General features: G+C 44.3%; 1 protein-coding gene across 1 annotated transcript in view; it reads left to right on the top strand.

The window, feature by feature from the left end:
- DNAH6 (dynein axonemal heavy chain 6) overlaps positions 1-21,762 on the top strand; it is a 621,891-nt gene that overhangs the window by 81,557 nt on the left and 518,572 nt on the right. Inside the window, exons 9-10 of the mRNA XM_069743176.1 lie at positions 8,017-8,139; positions 11,090-11,290. Coding sequence (XP_069599277.1) covers positions 8,017-8,139; positions 11,090-11,290 — 324 coding nt within the window. The remainder of the gene's footprint in view (positions 1-8,016; positions 8,140-11,089; positions 11,291-21,762) is intronic.

Raw genomic sequence — 21,762 nt, 5'->3', positions numbered from 1 at the left:
GCCGCATCGAACGACGTGTATACAACCGAGCATAATTCCTCCGCAATGCCATCGTTAACAGAACAACCTTTTGGGTACGATAGGTGCTGGATTAAACGAAACTTATTTGGCTCCTTCTTGGGCACCACCCCCAATGGAGAAACGATCACCCCTTCCATAGGCAGCGAACTAAACGGGCCCGCCATTCTTCCTAACTCCACCTCTTTTGCTAACTTACTCGAAACAACATCCGCATGTAAACTTGCTGACCTCAGATTTTTTGTAGAAAAGGGGACCGTATGATTCGGGTGAGGAATCCTAAAACCTTCAGCAAAACCGTCCCTAATCACCACCGCCTTCAACCGGTCCGGATATCTACTTAGATAAGGGGCCATCTTTTGAAGCCTCACCGGCGTCACCCCCATGACCGCTACCCCCTGCTGGCTTGCCCCTTGCTTTTCTGAAACATTTTGAAGCCCCGTGTGAAGCTCCGCTACAATGGGAACACACGTGCTTAAACCTGCAGGTATTGCCATACTTGCACTGGCCGTCATTGAACTGCCAGCACGTTCCCGTTTTTTCCTTCGCCCCTTGATACCCCTGTCCTCCTCCTCCCCCTTGTCCTGATTGCTGACTACTACTCCCCGCGCCCCCTTGAAAGGACTGCCCGTACCTCACAGGGGCCATCACCTTCAGCCACAATCCAATGTCCTTATGCTCCCATTTTATCTCAGGCCTAACCGCCTTCCGCTGCCTGAATTGTTCATCGTAACGCTGCCAAGCCTGGCCCCCATACGTACGATGTGCCTCACCAATAGAATCAAAGTAACAGAAAAGACCCGAGCAATTTTCCGGGAATTTTTCTCCTATCACACTGGCCAAGATAGCAAAAGCCTGTTGCCAATTAACAAACGTTTGCGGAATCAGGCGCCAACGCCTTTTTTCCTCCTCTTCCTTTTTGCTATCATCTTTTTTCCCTTTGTCCAGATTAAATTTTTCCAAAGGGAGGAGGGAGAAAATCTCAACAAATTCATCCTTCCAGATCTTCTCCTTCACCTCCTTCTTTAAATGGGCACCGAGGGGACCCTCAAAGCACACAAAGACCTCCCCTTTTGCCCGATCATCCAACTTTATCTCATACTTCTTACCCGTCTCCGTTTGAACCGACACTGACACCCCAGCTGCCTGGGCCGACGCGGCCGCCCCAGACCTCACTAATTCACCGGAGCCCCCTCCCCCGGCTGTACTAACAGGATCCACCAACCAAGCCCCAGCAGGTGACCCTCCCATATTACTTGCTGGCCCCGCGTCCAATCGCCTCAAAATATGCGACATACCTGCCAAAAGCTCTCTAACGCCAGGAAGCCCAGAACCAGCGTCCCCTACCCCCTCCACTAACCCCACCGTACCCGGCACCGAAATAGGAATAGACATGTACTCACGAGGCTGCGCAGGTGCTGTGTCCCCACCAGCCGTGTCTCCGGAATCCCGCTGTTCGCCATCTTCTGGATGTTCGCTCTCAGATCCGGGGTCGTCGCTGCCGCTGAATTGCCCCAGGCCCGCGCCCCTGGCCTCCACGTCACCAGGGGGGACCGAGACTGGCGATACACTCCTGTCGCTGGACCTCCTGGCGGATCTTGACCTGACGGCTGTTTGCAATCCACCTCGGCCTCCTGGCCTACTTGCCCGACCGGCACCTGCCCCACGACCAACGCGTCCCGGGCCCAGCTGAACCACCGATGCCAGCCTGCCCGTCGCCCTACTCTGTCGTCTCGTGCCGCTGCCAGGCCCACCTAGGGGAGGTGAGCCCGCCGCTGTCACCGCTGCTCCATAGCTCCCCCTCACTGCTGCCGTCGCTGGACTCCTGGCTCCTCCTGTTGTCGCCGCCGCTGACTGTGCTGTAAGTCTGCTGTTCCTGGCGCCGCTGGGGGGCGCCGCACTTCCCCTCGATCCCGGACTAGGCCGCACTACCTGTGCGGCCCTCACCGCTGACGTCGCTGTGCTCCCTTCTCCTCCTGACTCTGCCGCCGCTGCCCGCGCTGTGCTCCGGCTGCTTCTGGCACCGCTAGAGGGCGCCGCACCGCCGCTCGCTCCCGGACTAGGCCGCACTTCCGTTGCGGCCCTGGCTTCCGCTGCGGCCCTGGCATCGGGCCGTGCCTGGCTGGTCGCCGCTCCACGTCGCCGCCTCGCGCCGGCAGAGCCGCCGGGTGGATTCCTGCCGGAGGGGGGGACGGGCAGGATGGTCGCGCCGCGTCCCGCAGCCCCCGCAGGGTCCCCGGAGGGGCTCCGCGGCCTGCGCCTGCCGCGCGGTGACATGTCGGGGGACAATCTTTCTGGGGGCCGGGTTCTCCTGGTCCTGCTGCCCCGGCTCCCGCAGTCGCCCAGCAGCCTGGTGAGCTGCTCTTCCAGCCATCCATCGCTCCTGGACCTGGATTCCCTGCGCAGCTGCTCCACGAGGCTGTCTATGGAGGCCATGGTGAGTAGCTGCACACTTCTTCTCTCCTGATGATTCACCTCACAAGTGATCCTTCCCGCACTTCTCCAGCCCCTGCCTCCTTTCCCCACTAGGTCCACCCCTTATTCAAAAATTTCCACCAATCACCTATAAGATCCCTTTTTTTTTTTTTTTTTTTTTTTATTCAAAACTCTAAAACTCCCTTCTTGGCAACGCAGTCATGTGGGGGCTTTCATCCAGCTGCGCCCATTACAGCCCCCCTTCTGTAGGGGGAACTTATAATGTACTTATGAACAGAGGAAGGAAATGAGGACGTTAGATATGGATGGAAAATTAATTGAGTGATGGAGGAGGATGCTAAGCCCCTGATAGCGTCCTCCCCCATCTCACAATTCTTTGTAATGCTATATGGGACTTAATATTTATTGGGAAGTGGGAGAGGAGAGGGTAAGGTACATAAGACACTTTATAATGAACTGAAAGGTGGAAGAAGACGCTCTTAGGGACTTGTAATGAATTGGGAGGTGGCGGAAGATGTTCAGTACCTGAAGGCGTCTTTTCCCATCCCCAAATTCATTAGTATGCTATCAAGGACTTATAATGAATGATGGGGACACAGGACTAAGGCTATGTGCACACGTTCAGGATTTGCAGGAGAAAATTCTGCTGCATAATGTGTTGGCAGGAAGAAAATTGCGTAAAATACATTTTTTTCCACATTTTTGCCATGCTTTTATTACGTATTTTTCCCCATTAGTACGGGTGAAATATGCTGCAAGAACTGATATTATGCAGGTCTCCGTATGGCTCCTTGGACACGAGCAAGCAAATCCCGGAACGAGTCTTGCGACATCCTTGTATATTCTTGAAATTTTTCCGGGTTGGCATTAAGCTCGCCATACAGCGTGTGATAGGCTCCATGGCTCTCACGTAGTTCGATAATGGGGTGTCTCCAAAAACGCCTACGATGTCTCCTTCTCCATCTTTCGCGATTTCTGTCTTGCTCCCAAGCAAATGCACAGGCAAGAAACAGCTTGATGCTTAAATCCAGGTTGAAATAAAAGCTCTCCATGCGAAGATCCATTATGACACAGCATACAGGAGCAAAATCTGAAGATTTCAGCTGTTCAAGGATCTATATATAGAGATCCCAAAATACACGCCCTCTGTAGTCACATTGGCGGTGTCTGGTTATCTAGATTTTTCTCCTGTAAAATTTGTCATCATGTGCACCAAAAATGCAAACACAGAAAAAAATGCATATAAACGCGAACAAACGCGGCGTTTTTTAAACCGCATGCGTTCCCGCATGCGTCTAAAAGACGCTGCGTTTGTACGCGTTTATATACGTTTTTTTCCAGCACTTGCGGATGCGGATTAAACGCTGCGGATTTTAACGCAAATGTGAAACTAGCCTTAATCTGCTGGAAATTTGCAAGGAAAAATTAAGCAGCATGTGCATGATACTTCTGGGATCTCATTCACTTTTACTGTACTGTAAAACCTTGCATATTTTCCATGTGCACATAGCCGTGGAGGTAATTGGGGAGAGTCACAGACTAAATAAATTATATTATTGGGAGGCGGAGATTACAGTTAATTGAGGACACAGTGCTGCAGTGCTTATTAGTGATGAGCGAATATACTCGTTACTCGAGATTTCTCGAGCATGCTCGGGGGTCCTCCGAGTATTTTTTAGTGCTCGGAGATTTAGTTTTTCTTGCTGCAGCTGAATGATTTACATCTGTTAGCCAGCATAAGTACATGTGGGGATTCCCTAGCAACTAGGCAACCCCCACATGTACTTATGCTGGCTAACAGATGTAAATCATTTAGCTGCGGCAAGAAAAACAAAATGTCTGAGCACTAAAAAATACACGGAGGACCCCCGAGCGTGCTCGAGAAATCTCGAGTAACGAGTATATTCGCTCATCACTACTGCTTATCACTTTATAATTTTAATGGTACATGGTGTAAGATTGCTCTCACTAAGTGTATTGGGGGACACTCGCTTGGCACGGGATTAACGTAGTCAGGCGCGATTTTTTCGCTTAAACACAGTCTATACGGTTTATTAAAGTGTCATAAACTGGGTTGTGCACAGTTCACATTATACATTTCATCAACACAATAGGCACCAACTGGTGATATTAACTTTCAGCTTTGTCTTAAACACTTCATTTACGGCTTTGTTTCACAGAAACTAAACATGCTGGACCTCTCACTTCGCCCAGTTACCATGGGTGTCCGTACGCCGTACACTTCACCAATGTCCCAAGTCACATACAGTGCATATGACACTGGGTCGCGGTCTCTAAATGCGCCGAACCTCACTCTGTTCAGTCACTGTGGGAGACCACACAGTTCATAGAACATCACAAGCACCAACAGTCTGTATAGGTACCTGACTGGATCTCCTGCTCCACCTGCTGACTCCTTGTCAGTCCACTCCTCCTCCGGGAAAGCTGCCTAATAGGGATCACCAACTTGCCTGGGTGGCATATCTTAGTCAGTCCAGACCCACTGAAGGACGGTAGCTCCCCCAACACAGACCATCCAGAACCATAGTCTTTCTGTGCGCTATTCAGGAATCCGGTCCTAGTCCCAGGACCTCCCAACACACCAGCATGTGCTCTTCAGGAAACCTACTCCCAGGTCTTCCAACACAGGTTTGCCCAGTGTGCTATTCAGGATTCCTACTCCCAGGAAATCCAACACACTGGCATCTCCTCCTCACATGAACCGCACATGTGACCTGCCAGGTGCTATTCAGGACCTCGTCCAACACCCCAGGCATATGACCTGTCCAGGTACTATTCAGGACCTCGTCCAACACCCCAGGCATATAACCTGTCCAGGTGCTAATCAGAACGGCAGTCCAATTCCCCAGGCATATGACCTGTCCAGATGCTATTCAGGATGTAAGACCAACACCCCAGGCCACCAGCAAGTCTAAAGCCCCACCATGTGCTCTTCAGGACTCCTACTCCCTGGAAATCCAACACAGGTTGTTCAGTGTGCTATTCAGGACTGCTACTCCCAGGAAATCCAACACAGCAGCATGTGCTCTTCAGGACTCCTACTCCCAGGAAATCCAACACATACTTCCAGGACCTTCACTACTCAGGTCCAAACACTGAAACCACACGGGAACATGTGACCCACACCCTGGTCACATTATATACCCTTAACCACTCCCCTGGGAGGGAGTGTGGATGTGTGGCTAGTTTGTCCCGCCCATCTCACACAACTAGCCTAGTAAGTCTCCCTTACAACTACACCATACATAAACACACTCTTGAGGGACTACAGGTCCCAGAACAACAACATTGCATCAGACTTACCACGCAGACTCCCTCTGCGACACATATTAGCCATTCTCAACACAGCCAGTCACTGTTTCACCACGATTATCACAATAGATATGCCTCCATGCACATCCCAAGGAGCACTCACAGCGCCCCTAGCTGTCACAGGGGATGAGAAAATAGCTTCGGATAACTCCTTATCCGAATAGCTATAGCGCTTACCGAATCACTGCCTCGGGAACCCGGATACCTGGAGCGTTCCCGATAATCAGCTGTTCGGCACCGCAGCTGCATGTGTCGTGGCTGTGTGACAGTCACAACACATGCATGGAGAGCCTGTTTGTTGGGCTCTTTATTCATGTGTTGTGACTAGTGTTGAGCCATACCGTCCGATACTTGAAAGTATCGGTATCGGATAGTATCGGCCGATACCTGAAAAGTATCGGATATCGCCGATACCGATATCCGATACCAATACAAGTCAATGGGACACCAAGTATCGGAAGGTATCCTGATGGTTCCCAGGGCCTGAAGGAGAGGAAATAAAGAATTAAATAAAAAATATTGATATATTCACCTCTCCGGCGGCCCCTGGACATCACCGCGGGTAACCGGCAGGCTTCTTTGTTTAAAATGAGCGCTTTTAGGACCTGAGAATGACGTCGCGGCTTCTGATTGGTCGCGTGCCGCTCATGTGACCGCCACGCGACCAATCAGAAGCCGCGACGTCATTCGCAGGTCCTAAATTCCTAGAATGAGGAGTTTAGTGCCTGAGAATGACGTCGCGGCTTGTGATTGGTCGCGTGGCGGTCACATGAGCGGCACGCGACCAATCAGAAGCCGCGACGTCATTCTCAGGTCCTAAACGCGCTCATTTTAAACAAAGAAGCCTGCCGGTTACCAGCGGTGATGTCCAGGGGCCGCCGGAGAGGTGAATATATCAATATTTTTTATTTTAATTCTTTATTTTACACATCACTATGGATCCGATACCGATACCCGATACCACAAAAGTATCGGAACTCGGTATCGGAATTCCGATACCGCAAGTATCGGCCGATACCCGATACTTGCGGTATTGGAATGCTCAACACTAGTTGTGACTGTCACACAGCCTCGACAAATGCAACTGAGGAGCCGAGCAGCTGATTATCAGGAGCGCTCCAGATATCCGGGTTTCTGATGCAGCTATTCAATAAGTGCTTTAGCTATTCGAATAAGGATTTATCCTAAGTTATTTGCTCATCCCTAGTTATCATCAATGTTTGTAATTGAATCTCTTTGCTGGGTTTTGTTCAGGTGACCATAAGAAAAAAATTATTTTCACCCTCCCACATACATTACCACAACAACAATAACTTATTTTTATACAGACAAGAAATAGATGTCTTTAGGTGCCATTTTACCATACACAAATGTAAGTGTCACATTTATATTAAGTTAGTTGAGATAAATGGGGAAAAAATACATCATTTTCATGTCATTTACCAAAGGCAATAAATGATATTGACTCTATTATTCATATCGTCACGATTACAGGAATAGCAAATATATTTTTGTTATTTAGTGGATTGTGATGTTTATTTTTTAAAAAGTATAAAAAAATACAATTATCAAATTTGTTTTTGTACCACTATGTTTTACTAATTTTATGGAAAAAAATCTTTTACTTTTCATCTCTTTTTTTCCCCATAACATACAGGTCTATAGAGTTATACTAATTTATAGAGATGTACTGTTATAATGATCTGTATGTACCAGTTCATATTGCCTGTAAAGAAAAAGAATAACATTGATATCTTTAAAAAAGAAAAAAAAAATCACACACACAATAGTGCAGCCATGGCTCACAGTTAATAATTCTGCTTTCCAGGCTAGAGGGCCATGAGTTTGAATCCTTGGTAAGACCTGATTAAATTAAATGTATAGAAGCATCATATTGAGCACATTCAAATTCAGTGATGAATCCTGTCTACATAGGGAGATGAAGTCAGTTGCATGCTGCGAGGGCCCCTCTTTCCTATCTATAAAGAGAGATGATGAACACAAAAAGGTTGCACGGACTATGATTGCATTATTCATCCTAAGTGTGGACACATGTCAGCCTTGTTGGGCTCCCCTCCCCCACAGATACTGTTAAGCTGAACAGGCTAATAGTATGTGACATGTCTAAATGAGTTAATAGGTATGATCATTCTTTCTTCATTGTTGTTACTTTTTACTGCATTTGTTCTCATATTTTAAATCTACTGACCATTTTATATGTTTATGTAGCCCACAGTAGCTGCTCCAATATCCAGTGCTCCTGCTGAAGAAGAAATAGTGCCAATGTTCCTCTCAGAGATAATTCTTGATACTCAGTCGTTATGGTTTGAGCCTTCTATGGATGATTTTCAGGTTTGTTTCACAGTTAACATGGGGAAAAAAATGGGGTACTGTTCACAGACTAATGCCTCATTCACACATCAGTTTTTTTCAGGTACAAGTAAAATGACCTAGTTTCATCATTACCCATGGTAATTCTGCTTCATGTCACCTGGCTTATCCATGTTTTTTTTTCCCCTCTTTTTTTTTTTTTTTCTATACGATGTTGTGCATAAATATGTGATTCTTCAGAATTTGTTTTAGTCTTTGCCTGATGAAGAGACCTGTGTAGTCTCGAAAGCTTGCAATTTGTTACCATCCTTTCAGTTAGCCATTAAAAGGTATCAACCACTGAGGACTCTCAATTCTAAATATTTTTCTATCCACTGGCTAACACGGTACCAAGATATATTTCTTTCTAGTTTCATCAGTGATTTTCCTGTCATTTTTCTCATATGTTGAAAAAAAATGTTTTTACACCTTCTCCTAGCTAACAGTCCAAGAAAATCGGTCCACCCTCAATTGCCATCTGTGTGCTGTCCGATTTTTATTTTTTTCACTGACCCATACATTGGCATTGCTAATTTTGATAAAAATCAGACATGTCTGTGCGATTTAGCGCAGACCGCACAGCACGCACATGTTAATATGTGCACATTTGAAAAATCATGCACATGTGAGCCACTTCCATATGTAACTAACATATGAAGGCAGTTTTATTCACAGCTAGATCATACCTACCCATATAATTGTAGACTATCAGCTCAGGAAAGGTATCATATTAGGTTAGGTTCTCAGCAAAGAAGGTCATCTTGTCGATGGCTGTTGGGCATACATGAACTGGCCAATTTATGCGCTAACTACCTTTATTTTGGATTTTTTTCTAGGGCGGCAGTGTAATGCACCAAAATGGTTGTTTTAAGGCATTTTTGCTTCAAAAATTTTGTTAAAAAGGTATCCGACAAAAAAAAAACACCTAATTTTTACATGGAAAATGCACCAAAGAATTGACATGATATTTTTTTGAGCATTAAAAAAAGTGTGGGGATAAAAAAATAACGTGCACTACAGAAGCATTTTCTCATTCTCAAATGAAGTGGCAGATTTGTTTTGTTTATTAATGTGGAATCTGCACCAAAAACATATAAAAACCTGTGTGAACATTGCCTTATACTCTCCAAGCAATGAGCAGTGATACAATAGTAAAAGGGGTATTTGTTGCACTAGTAAACCTGCCGATATCAGCAAACCACATTAAATCATTTCTTATACTAAAGTGTAAAATCAGATGGGTGGTCCAGCAATTTTGTGCGTTATTCTGTGATAAGAATAGACTAAGGGTACCGTCACACACTGCCATTTCGATCGCTACGACGGTACGATTCGTGACGTTCCAGCGATATCGTTACGATATCGCTGTGTCTGACACGCAGCAGCGATCAGGGATCCTGCTGAGAATCGTATGTCGTAGCAGATCGTATGGAACTTTCTTTCATCGCTGGATCTCCCGCTGTCATCGCTAGATCGGTGTGTGTGACACCGATCTAGCGATGCGATCCAGCGATGCGTTCGCTTGTAACCAGGGTAAACATCGGGTAACTAAGCGCAGGACCGCGCTTAGTTACCCGATGTTTACCCTGGTTACAAGCGTTAAACTAAAAAAAAAAAAACAGCACATACTTACATTCTGGTGTCCGTCAGGTCCCTTGCCGTCTCTGCTTCCCGCACTGTGACTGCCGGCTGTAAAGTGAAAGCAGAGCACAGCGGCTGTGCTTTCACTTTCACTTTACGGCCGGCAGTCACTGAGTGCGGGAAGCAGACTGCAAGGGACCTGACGGACACCAGAATGTAAGTATGTGCTGTTTGTTTTTTTTTAGTTTAACGCTTGTAACCAGGGTAAACATCGGGTAACTAAGCGCGGTCCTGCGCTTAGTTACCCGATGTTTACCCTGGTTACCCAGGGACCTCGGCATCGTTGGTCGCTGGAGAGCTGTCTGTGTGACAGCTCCCCAGCGACCACACTACGATTTACCTACGATCACGGCCAGGTCATATCGCTGGTCGTGATCGTAGGTAAATCGTATAGTGTGACGGTACCCTAAGGCATGGAGATGGTGAAGAAAGCTGTAGGAAAGGGAAATAGAGAAATGAGCTTTATTTGTAGAATTAGTTAAGTTGTGTGATGGGTTTTGTTGGAAACCTGTTACCTGATTCATACTGTGCAAACTGCAGGCAGCATGAATTAGAACCTGGCTGCCCGGTGGAGCGTTTAAGAGAAAAATACTTTGAAGATCAGGCCGGGGACTATTGTGAGAGACACGACTAGTCCAGCACCACCACTGACCGGCTTCTCCCAGCACTGCTGGAGGTGATTCACAGGTCTCCCTCTTGAGTACACAGTACTTAGAAAGAGAGAAATGGTTTTAGTGGAACAGTTAGGGCCCATTTATGGGTGCACAATTAAACAATGTGCATTTGTAGGAATGCACATTCCTTATTGTTGGTTTGTCTGATCAGGCCTGCAAAGACCAAGCTTAAAAATAATTATCTACAGTAAATCATCTTTTGTAACCAGGACAAGTGCTGATGAGAACAATGATATTCCAGTTGGTCTGCCTAAACAGACCAGTAAACAACCTACGATTGGATTGTATATAGCTGTATAGAGCTAGTGAATTCAAAGGGAGGCCGATAGATAGATAGATAGATAGATAGATAGATAGATAGATAGATAGATAGATAGATAGATAGAAAAAATAGAAGGCGGATGATTTGGTGAAAAGACCGAAACTTCGCCATATGGGCTAATAAAAGTCCACTTTTTGCACAATCTATTTGAGCGCTGCCTCCTTCTATTTTATTATATTTTAGGGAACAAATTAGGTACCTGTCCAGAAGGGTTTAGCATTTACTGTTGCATATGTCTGCATACTGTTGCTTATATAATATTCAACTTATTTTTAACACATTTTAATGTTTGTAGGACAGCATTGCTGAAGTGGTCAACCAATTCCAAGAAACTGTTTTGTCATTGGCCAACCTTGTCCCAGACACCTATTTTGATGCCTTTACTCAGCCTACTATTAACAATAAGCTGGAGGAGAAGACTTGTGGAGAGGGACCAAGTTTAAGCACAATGTTTGAAGATGACAAGCATTTACAGTGTCTAGTTTCTCAAATAAAAGTGAGTTATAAATGAAATCCATCTGCAGATTACTTGGTATGCAAATCTGCTCTTTATAGTGACACTGCTCTTTATAGTGATTTTACAGCAGGAACAATTCAGATGCTTATTCTATGTTGTGAGTAAACCACTTTGCCACCAGTATGTGAAGTGTGATGAATCTATGCACAGAATACAGGCTGCTAAAATACAAAGGGTATTGCTGTTGCCACATCCTTCTTTTACAAGGGTGTACAACATGTTTTGATCCAAGGATCACCCTTAATCCGAAGGGCCGCAAACAAATTTAAAGGATTACTTACATGAATACATCACCAGAAACATGATCAGTACATGAATACACCACCAGGACCACTGTTAGTACATGAATCCAGCACCAGAAACACCATCAGTACATGAATATATCACCAGGAAAACTGTCAGTAAATGAATACATCATCAGCACACCGTCAGTACATGAATGCAGCACCAGAACCACCATTAGTACATAAATACAGTGCAAGAACCACTGTCAGTACATGATTGCAGTGCCAGAACCATCATCACTGCATTAATATAGTGCAAGAACTATCATCAGTACATGAATACATCACCAGACCCACTGTTAGTACATGAATACATTGCCAGACGCACCGCGAGTACATGAATACAGCACCAGAACCACCATCAGAACACGAATGCGTCATCAGAACCATCATCAGTGCATGAATGCATTACAATAACCACTGTTAGTACATTAATGCAGTGCCAGAACCACCATCAGTACATGAATATATCACCAGATCCACCATCTGTACATTAATACATCTCCAGAACCACTGTCAGTACATGAATGCAGTGCCAAAACCACCATCAGTATATGAATCCATCACCATTACCACCATCAGTACAGAACCACCATCAGTTAATGAATATATCACTAGGATCACTATCAATGCATGAATACAGCACCTGAACCACTGTCAGTACACAAATACAGCGCCAGAACCACCATTAGTACATGAATACATCTCCCGAACCACTGTCAATACACTAATGCAGCTTCAGAACCACTATCAGTACATGGAAACATCACCAAAACCACCATCAGTACATAATCACCAGACCCACGGTCAGTACATGAATACATCACCAGAACCACTATAATTACATGAATATAGAGCCAGACCCACCTTCAGTACATTGATATATTGCTAGAACTACCATCGGTACATGATTCCTTCTTTGGAACAAAACCTTTTCAGTCTCATTTGTCCTGGACTATCCCTAAGTCCACTGACTCCTTCCATCTCAGGGATTTCCTGTCCACTTCAGCAGTGCACCCAGAATCTTCCACCTTCCATCTACACAGGTGCCTGTCCATCTTCCACTATACGCAAGAGGGAGCGATGTGTTCACTAGCCCGTTTGCCAGACCTTGGGCTCCGGAAGTGACAGGGGCATCCGCTTTGGAATCAAGTAGGAATTCCCACTGCCTTGAACGATTGGTACAGCCCACTGCATCTGAACTTGACGTTGTCACTGCACTCTCCTAACTATAAGGAAGTGCCAGCCTTTTATTAACCTAGTCCTCTCCCACTGGGCTTGTTCCATCATTATCAATATCCTACCCTATAGACTATACCTTTTGTCATTATCTAATTTCCTATGTCGTTGCTAAGCCATTTAACTATATGAACATTACTTATCTTTTCCCTAGTTTAATCCTGTGCTTACCCTGCACCATGGTAAGTAGATAATGGAAGTTGTTACCAGCCATAACCACAGTACTGATAAGACGTATTCTGTATCACAAATAAAGTTTTATATCCATGTATCTTATAGGTGATATCTTCTCTGAATGAAATTGTTCCCATCACTTGTATCTCCAACCCTTTTGTCCTAGTACAGATACAAAAAAAGGATTTCACTCCCAGAGCTCATCTATTCAGACTTCCCATTTCTCTGACCTTTTGCAGCAATTCCCATCATGGTGCCTTAAGGGTATGTGCACACGTTGCAGATTTGCTGCAGATTTGCAGCTTTTTTTTCCACGCAGAAACTGTAGATCTGCAAGTGATTTACAGTACAATGTAAATCAATGGCAAAAAAAATGCTGTGCTAATAGTGCGGAAAAATCTGCACGGAAAAGCAGCAGATTCAAAAAAGGACCATGTCAATTCTTTGTGCAGAACTGCTGCGTTTCTGCACCCATTCCATAGTAGAAATCTGCATGGGTAAAAAAAGGAAGAAATCAGCACAAAAATCTGCAACGTGTGCACATACCAAAAAAGGTGCAGATTGTGACCTGCGTTTTCTGCCAAGAAATTCAGAATCTGCACAGAAAATTCTACCGTCAAATCTGCAACGTGTGCATATAGCCTGTGAAAAAAAAGCATCTTTATAATTCTGTATAAATAAAAATATCTCCCATGCTGTGCCTCTGAAAAAATAATTGCCCCTCACGCTTCCTGCACAAAATATGCCCTTTACACTGCCCTTCTCCATAATATCCATTACACACTGCCCCTCTCTAAAATATTCTTCCACGCTGCCCTTCTCTATAATATCACCTACACCACCCCTGTCTATAACATCCCACCACGTACTGCCCTTCTCCATAATGTCCCTCCTTCACTGCCCTTGTCCGTAATGCACCCTCTGCTCTTTTCCATAATATCTCCCCTTCTCCTTCTCCATAATTCCCCCCACACACTGCTCCTCTTGATAATATCCCCCTACATACTGCCCCTCTCCATGATGCCCCCCCCCCACACGCGGCTCTTCTCCATAATATCCCCACACACAGCTCATCTCCATAATGTCCCCACACACTGCCCATCTCCATAATGTCCCCCACACACTGCCCATCTCCATAATGTCCTCCACACACTTCCCCTCTCCATAACATTCTCCCACACACTGCCCCTCTCTACAATGCAATACATTTCTCAATAATATTCCACCACACACTGCTCCACTCCATAATGTCCCCCAACATAATACACTTCTCAATTATATCCTGCCATACACTGCCCCTCTCCAAAATATCTCCCACATAGCCCCTCTGTTCCCCTTTCATAATTTGCCTCCCCATTGCCCCATAAGGGGATCTCATAGTAACACTAACACCTACTCCTATAATAAGATATTTACTCTTCAGCTACTGCATAGAGTTCTTACTGTTTTCCATCAAGTCCTCGTCACCTATGCGATGCAGTGCCAGTGGCAGCAGTGTGATGAGGTCACAGCATGATGACCTTATTACATCTCTGCACATCAGGGTGGAGGCTGACGAGCATTGCTCTACCCCTGTCCCCGTGCCAAAGTGCAAGTGATACCTACCTATGGGTCTGGCTTTATGAGAACTTCGAAATGCCTATTACACATCATAGTAACATAGTAACATAGTTATTAAGGTTGAAGGAAGACTTAAGTCCATCTAGTTCAACCCATAGCCTAACCTAACATGCCCTAACATATTGATTCAGAGGAAGGCAAAAAACCCATGTGGCAAAGAGTAAGCTCCACATTGGGAAAAAAAATCCTTCCCGACTCCACATATGGCAATCAGACTAGTTCCCTGGATCAAGGAATCTAGTATATATACCCTCTAAGGCCAGTCTCACACGTCCAGATAATTCCGGTACCGGAAAAAATCGGTACCGGAATTATCCATGTCCGTGTGCCCCTACGTTTCTGTGGCACATCCAGTGTGGCACACGTGCGGCACACGTGTGCCGCCCGTGTGCCCACTGGGTACCACACGCACCGTGCTGGGTACCACACGTACCAGCATGTGGTGCTGAAGCCCCATTCATATCTTCCCTGCAGCAGCGTTTGCTGTAGAGAAGATATGAATAATTGTGTTTAAAATAAAGATCTATGTGCCACCCGCCCCCTCACCCCCTGTGCACCCCCCCACCCCCTGTGCGCTCCCCCACCCCCTGTGCGCCCCCCTCCCGCTGTTCTGAAAATACTCACCCGGCTCGCTCCCTCGCTGGCGCTGCTTCCTGTTCTGGCCGCATCTTCTCCTGTATGCGGTCACGTGGGGCCGCTCATTTACAGTAATGAATATGGGGCTCCACCCCTATGGGAGGTGGAGCCGCATATTCATGACTGTAATCGGCGGCACCACGTGACCGCTGATACAGTAGAAGATGCGGCCAGAACAGGAAGCAGCGCGAGCCAGCGAGGGAGCCGGGTGAGTATTTTCAGAACAGCGGGGGGGGCGCACAGGTATGGCACATAGATCTTTATTTTAAACACAATTATTCATATCTTCTTTACAGCAAACGCTGCTGCAGGGAAGATATGAATCGCGGCTTCAGCACCAGTGGGGGGGACAGCGCTTAATGTAGCGCTGTCTCCTGCACGGCACACGGACTGCACACGGACAACGTCCGTGTGCGGTACGTGTTTTACACGGACCCGTTGACTTTAATGGGTCCGTGTAATACGTGCGCTCCCACGAACACTGACATGTCTCCGTGTTTGGCACACGGAGACACGGTCCGCAAAAAATCAATGACATCTGAACAGATGCATTGATTTTAATGTGTCTACGTGTGTCAGTGGCTCCGGTGCGTGAGGAAACTGTCACCTCACGTACCGGAGCCACTGACGTGTGAAACGGCCTAACATTATACTTTTCAAGAAAGGCATCCAGTCCCCTCTTAAATCTAAGTAATGAATCACTCATTACAACATCATACGGCAGAGAGTTCCATAGCCTCACTGCTCTTACAGTAAAGAATCTGCGTCTGTTGTTATGCTTAAACCTTCTTTCCTCCAGACTTAGAGGATGCCCCCTTGTCTTTGTCTCAGGTCTATGATTATATATCCACCTATAAAGAGAGGAACCACGCACCAGTAATATAAAAATAATGTTTTATTAATGACAAAAAAGACCACAACGTGGTCATAAAAAAGCCTAAACAGGCACAGATGAGAAATAACAGACACAGAAAAACGATAGACAAACCTGGAAGTTACTACAAACAAATATATAAATACTAGTGTATCAATGTAACTCACATTAAGGTAAAGGCATGGTAAGTGTTATAACAGGACACCAGATGGCGATAGGCAGAGTTATTCATAGGCAATATTACAGTCACTACACAAAGTAAAGGTATAAATAGCTACATATGAAAAAACTACAAAACACTGTAAAAACAGGACAGCATGTATCACACTCTTAGTAAAAAAGGCTAAATATGCCATGTATACCAACATGCATAATGTCCAGAGACAGCCATCTCCTATAATTTAATGTTCGGCTAAACCACTGAAGGATATATTTTAGGTGTTGTGTTCAGGTCTATGATTAAAATGATCATCAGAAAGGTCTTTGTACTGTCCTCTAATAACCTTGGTCGCTCTTCCCTGCACCCGCTCTAGTTCAGCTATGTCTTTCTTATACACCGGAGACCAGAACTGTGCACAGTATTCTAAGTGTGGTCGAACTAGTGATTTGTATAGAGGTAAAATTATGTTCTCCTCGTGAGCATCTATGCCTCTTTTAATGCATCCCATTACTTTATTTGCCTTTGTAGCAGCTGCCTGACACTGGCCACTAAATGTGAGTTTGTCATCCACCCATTCATCCAGGTCTTTTTCATGACGGTTTTGCCCAGAGTTTTAGAATTAAGCACATAGTTATACATCTTATTACTTCTACCCAAGTGCATGACCTTACATTTATCCCCATTAAAGCTCATTTGCCATTTATCAGCCCAAGCTTCTAGTTTAAATAAATCATCCTGTAATATAAAATTGTCCTCCTCTGTATTGTTTACCCTGCAGAGCTTAGTGTCATCTGCAAATATTGAAATTCTGCTCTGTATGCCTCCTACAAGGTCATTAATAAATATGTTAAAAAGAAGAGGGCCTAATACTGACCCCTGTGGTACCCCACTGCTAACCGCGACCCAGTCCGAGTGTGCTCCATTAATAACCACCCTTTGTTTCCTATCCCTGAGCCAGCTCTTAACCCACTTACACATATTTTCCCCTATCCCCATTATTCTCATTTTATGTATCAACCTTTTGTGTGGCACCGTATCAAAAGCTTTTGAAAAGTCCATATACACTACATCCACTGGGTTCCCTTGGTACTGTCCGGAACTTACCTCTTCATAGAAATTGATCAGATTAGTCTGACAGGAACAGTCCCTAGTAAACCCATGTTGGTATTGGGTCATGAGGTTATTCCTCTTCAGATACTCCAGTATAGCATCCCTTAGAAGGCCCTCCAGCATTTTACCCACAGTAGAGGTTAAGCTTACTGGTCTATAATTTCCGAGTTCAGTTTTTTCCCCTTTTTGAATATTGGCACCACATTTGCTATACGCCAGTCCTGTGGTACAGACCCTGTTATTATGGAGTCTTTAAAGATTAAAAATAATGGTCTATCAATGACTGTACTTAATTCCTGCATTCCTGCAAGAAAAACATTAGACTCGAACAAAGACGACCCAGGAAAACATACTCAGAAGGGAGGTAAGAACATTTCTAAAACAATCCACAGTGAGGAGATTGGAACAAAACAAAATCCTCTAAACTGCATGCTCGCAAACGCCAGAAGCCTGACAAACAAGATGGAAGAACTAGAAGCAGAAATATCTACAGGTAACTTTGACATAGTGGGAATAACCGAGACATGGTTAGATGAAAGCTATGACTGGGCAGTTAACTTACAGGGTTACAGTCTGTTTAGAAAGGATCGTAAAAATCGGAGAGGAGGAGGGGTTTGTCTCTATGTAAAGTCTTGTCTAAAGTCCACTTTAAGGGAGGATATTAGCGAAGGGAATGAGGATGTCGAGTCCATATGGGTCGAAATTCATGGAGGGAAAAATGGTAACAAAATTCTCATTGGGGTCTGTTACAAACCCCCAAATATAACAGAAACCATGGAAAGTCTACTTCTAAAGCAGATAGATGAAGCTGCAACCCATAATGAGGTCCTGGTTATGGGGGACTTTAACTACCCGGATATTAACTGGGAAACAGAAACCTGTGAAACCCATAAAGGCAACAGGTTTCTGCTAATAACCAAGAAAAATTATCTTTCACAATTGGTGCAGAATCCAACCAGAGGAGCAGCACTTTTAGACCTAATACTATCTAATAGACCTGACAGAATAACAAATCTGCAGGTGGTTGGGCATTTAGGAAATAGCGACCACAATATTGTGCAGTTTCACCTGTCTTTCACTAGGGGGACTTGTCAGGGAGTCACAAAAACATTGAACTTTAGGAAGGCAAAGTTTGAACAGCTTAGAGATGCCCTTAATCTGGTAGACTGGGACAATATCCTCAGAAATGAGAATACAGATAATAAATGGGAAATGTTTAAGAACATCCTAAATAGGCAGTGTAAGCGGTTTATACCTTGTGGGAATAAAAGGACTAGAAATAGGAAAAACCCAATGTGGCTAAACAAAGAAGTAAGACAGGCAATTAACAGTAAAAAGAAAGCATTTGCACTACTAAAGCAGGATGGCACCATTGAAGCTCTAAAAAACTATAGGGAGAAAAATACTTTATCTAAAAAACTAATTAAAGCTGCCAAAAAGGAAACAGAGAAGCACATTGCTAAGGAGAGTAAAACTAATCCCAAACTGTTCTTCAACTATATCAATAGTAAAAGAATAAAAACTGAAAATGTAGGCCCCTTAAAAAATAGTGAGGAAAGAATGGTTGTAGATGACGAGGAAAAAGCTAACATATTAAACACCTTCTTCTCCACGGTATTCACGGTGGAAAATGAAATGCTAGGTGAAATCCCAAGAAACAATGAAAACCCTATATTAAGGGTCACCAATCTAACCCAAGAAGAGGTGCGAAACCGGCTAAATAAGATTAAAATAGATAAATCTCCGGGTCCGGATGGCATACACCCACGAGTACTAAGAGAACTAAGTAATGTAATAGATAAACCATTATTTCTTATTTTTAGTGACTCTATAGCAACAGGGTCTGTTCCGCAGGACTGGCGCATAGCAAATGTGGTGCCAATATTCAAAAAGGGCTCTAAAAGTGAACCTGGAAATTATAGGCCAGTAAGTCTAACCTCTATTGTTGGTAAAATATTTGAAGGGTTTCTGAGGGATGTTATTCTGGATTATCTCAATGAGAATAACTGTTTAACTCCATATCAGCATGGGTTTATGAGAAATCGCTCCTGTCAAACCAATCTAATCAGTTTTTATGAAGAGGTAAGCTATAGACTGGACCACGGTGAGTCATTGGACGTGGTATATCTCGATTTTTCCAAAGCGTTTGATACCGTGCCGCACAAGAGGTTGGTACACAAAATGAGAATGCTTGGTCTGGGGGAAAATGTGTGTAAATGGGTTAGTAACTGGCTCAGTGATAGAAATCAGAGGGTGGTTATAAATGGTATAGTCTCTAACTGGGTCGCTGTGACCAGTGGGGTACCGCAGGGGTCGGTATTGGGACCTGTTCTCTTCAACATATTCATTAATGATTTGGTAGAAGGTTTACACAGTAAAATATCGATATTTGCAGATGATACAAAACTATGTAAAGCAGTTAATACAAGAGAAGATAGTATTCTGCTACAGATGGATCTGGATAAGTTGGAAACTTGGGCTGAAAGGTGGCAGATGAGGTTTAACAATGATAAATGTAAGGTTATACACATGGGAAGAAAGAATCAATATCACCATTACACACTGAACGGGAAACCACTGGGTAAATCTGACAGGGAGAAGGACTTGGGGATCCTAGTTAATGATAAACTTACCTGGAGCAGCCAGTGTCAGGCAGCAGCTGCCAAGGCAAACAGGATCATGGGGTGCATTCAAAGAGGTCTGGATACACATGATGAGAGCATTATACTGCCTCTGTACAAATCCCTAGTTAGACCGCACATGGAGTACTGTGTCCAGTTTTGGGCACCGGTGCTCAGGAAGGATATAATGGAACTAGAGAGAGTACAAAGGAGGGCAACAAAATTAATAAAGGGGATGGGAGAACTACAATACCCAGATAGATTAGCGAAATTAGGATTATTTAGTCTAGAAAAAAGACGACTGAGGGGCGATCTAATAACCATGTATAAGTATATAAGGGGACAATACAAATATCTCGCTGAGGATCTGTTTATACCAAGGAAGGTGACGGGCACAAGGGGGCATTCTTTGCGTCTGGAGGAGAGAAGGTTTTTCCACCAACATAGAAGAGGATTCTTTACTGTTAGGGCAGTGAGAATCTGGAATTGCTTGCCTGAGGAGGTGGTGATGGCGAACTCAGTCGAGGGGTTCAAGAGAGGCCTGGATGTCTTCCTGGAGCAGAACAATATTGTATCATACAATTATTAGGTTCTGTAGAAGGACGTAGATCTGGGTATTTATTATGATGGAATATAGGCTGAACTGGATGGACAAATGTCTTTTTTCGGCCTTACTAACTATGTTACTATGTTACTATGTTACTCGGGGGTGTATCCCCTCCGGGCCCGGAGATTTGTCAATTTTAGTGATTTTTAAACGCCGCCGTACTTCCTGCTGGGTTAAGCAGGTGACATTTAATGGGGAATTTTTGTTATCACTAATCATCTTGTCTGCCATGGAATTTTCTTGTGTAAAAACTGATGAAAAAAAATCATTCAGCATATTGGCTTTTTCTCCATCCTTATCCACCATTTCACCCAGACTATTTTTAAAGGGGCCAACATTATAATTTTTTAGTTTCTTACTATTGACGTAGTTAAAGAATATTTTGGGATTATTTTTACTCTCTCTGGCAATGAGTCTCTCTGTCTCAATCTTGGCTGCCTTGATTTGCTTTTTACAGAATTTATTTAATTTTCTGTATTTATTTAATGCCTCATCACTACCTACTTCCTTTAATTCTCTAAATGCTTTCTTTTTGTCACTTATTGCACCCCTTACAGCTCTATTTAGCCATATTGGTTTCCTTCTATTTCTAGTATGTTTATTCCCATACGGTATACTGTGCAAAGGTCCTATCCAGGATGCTAATAAATGTCTCCCATTTTCTTTGTGTATTTTTATGTCTCAGGAGATCGTCCCAGTTAATTACACCAAGATCATCTCTCATCCGTTGGAAATTTGCCCTCCTGAAGTTTAGTGTCCTTGTAACCCCTCTACTACACATCTTATTGAAGGATATATGAAACTTATTATTTTGTGATCACTATTCCCCAAGTGACCCCCAACCATTATATTTGCTATGCGGTCTGGCCTGTTGGTTAATATTAGGTCTAGCAGTGCCCCCCTTCTTGTTGGGTCCTGAACCAGTTGTGAAAGGTAATTGTCTCTCATAGTTGTCAAAAACCGATTACCTTTGCTGGAACTGCAGGTTTCTGTTCCCCAATATATTTCAGAGTAGTTGAAGTCCCCCATAATAATGACTTCTCCTTGAATCGCAGCTTCATCTATTTGCTTTATGAGGATATTCTCTGTTTCTTCCATTATTTTTGGAGACTTATAACAAACCCCT

Source organism: Ranitomeya imitator, chromosome 1 (assembly GCF_032444005.1).
Source record: "Ranitomeya imitator isolate aRanImi1 chromosome 1, aRanImi1.pri, whole genome shotgun sequence".
In the NCBI taxonomy this organism is placed as follows: domain Eukaryota; kingdom Metazoa; phylum Chordata; class Amphibia; order Anura; family Dendrobatidae; genus Ranitomeya; species Ranitomeya imitator.
Note: the sequence above shows the minus strand (reverse complement) of the source record. Positions and strands in the feature narration are given on the sequence as shown.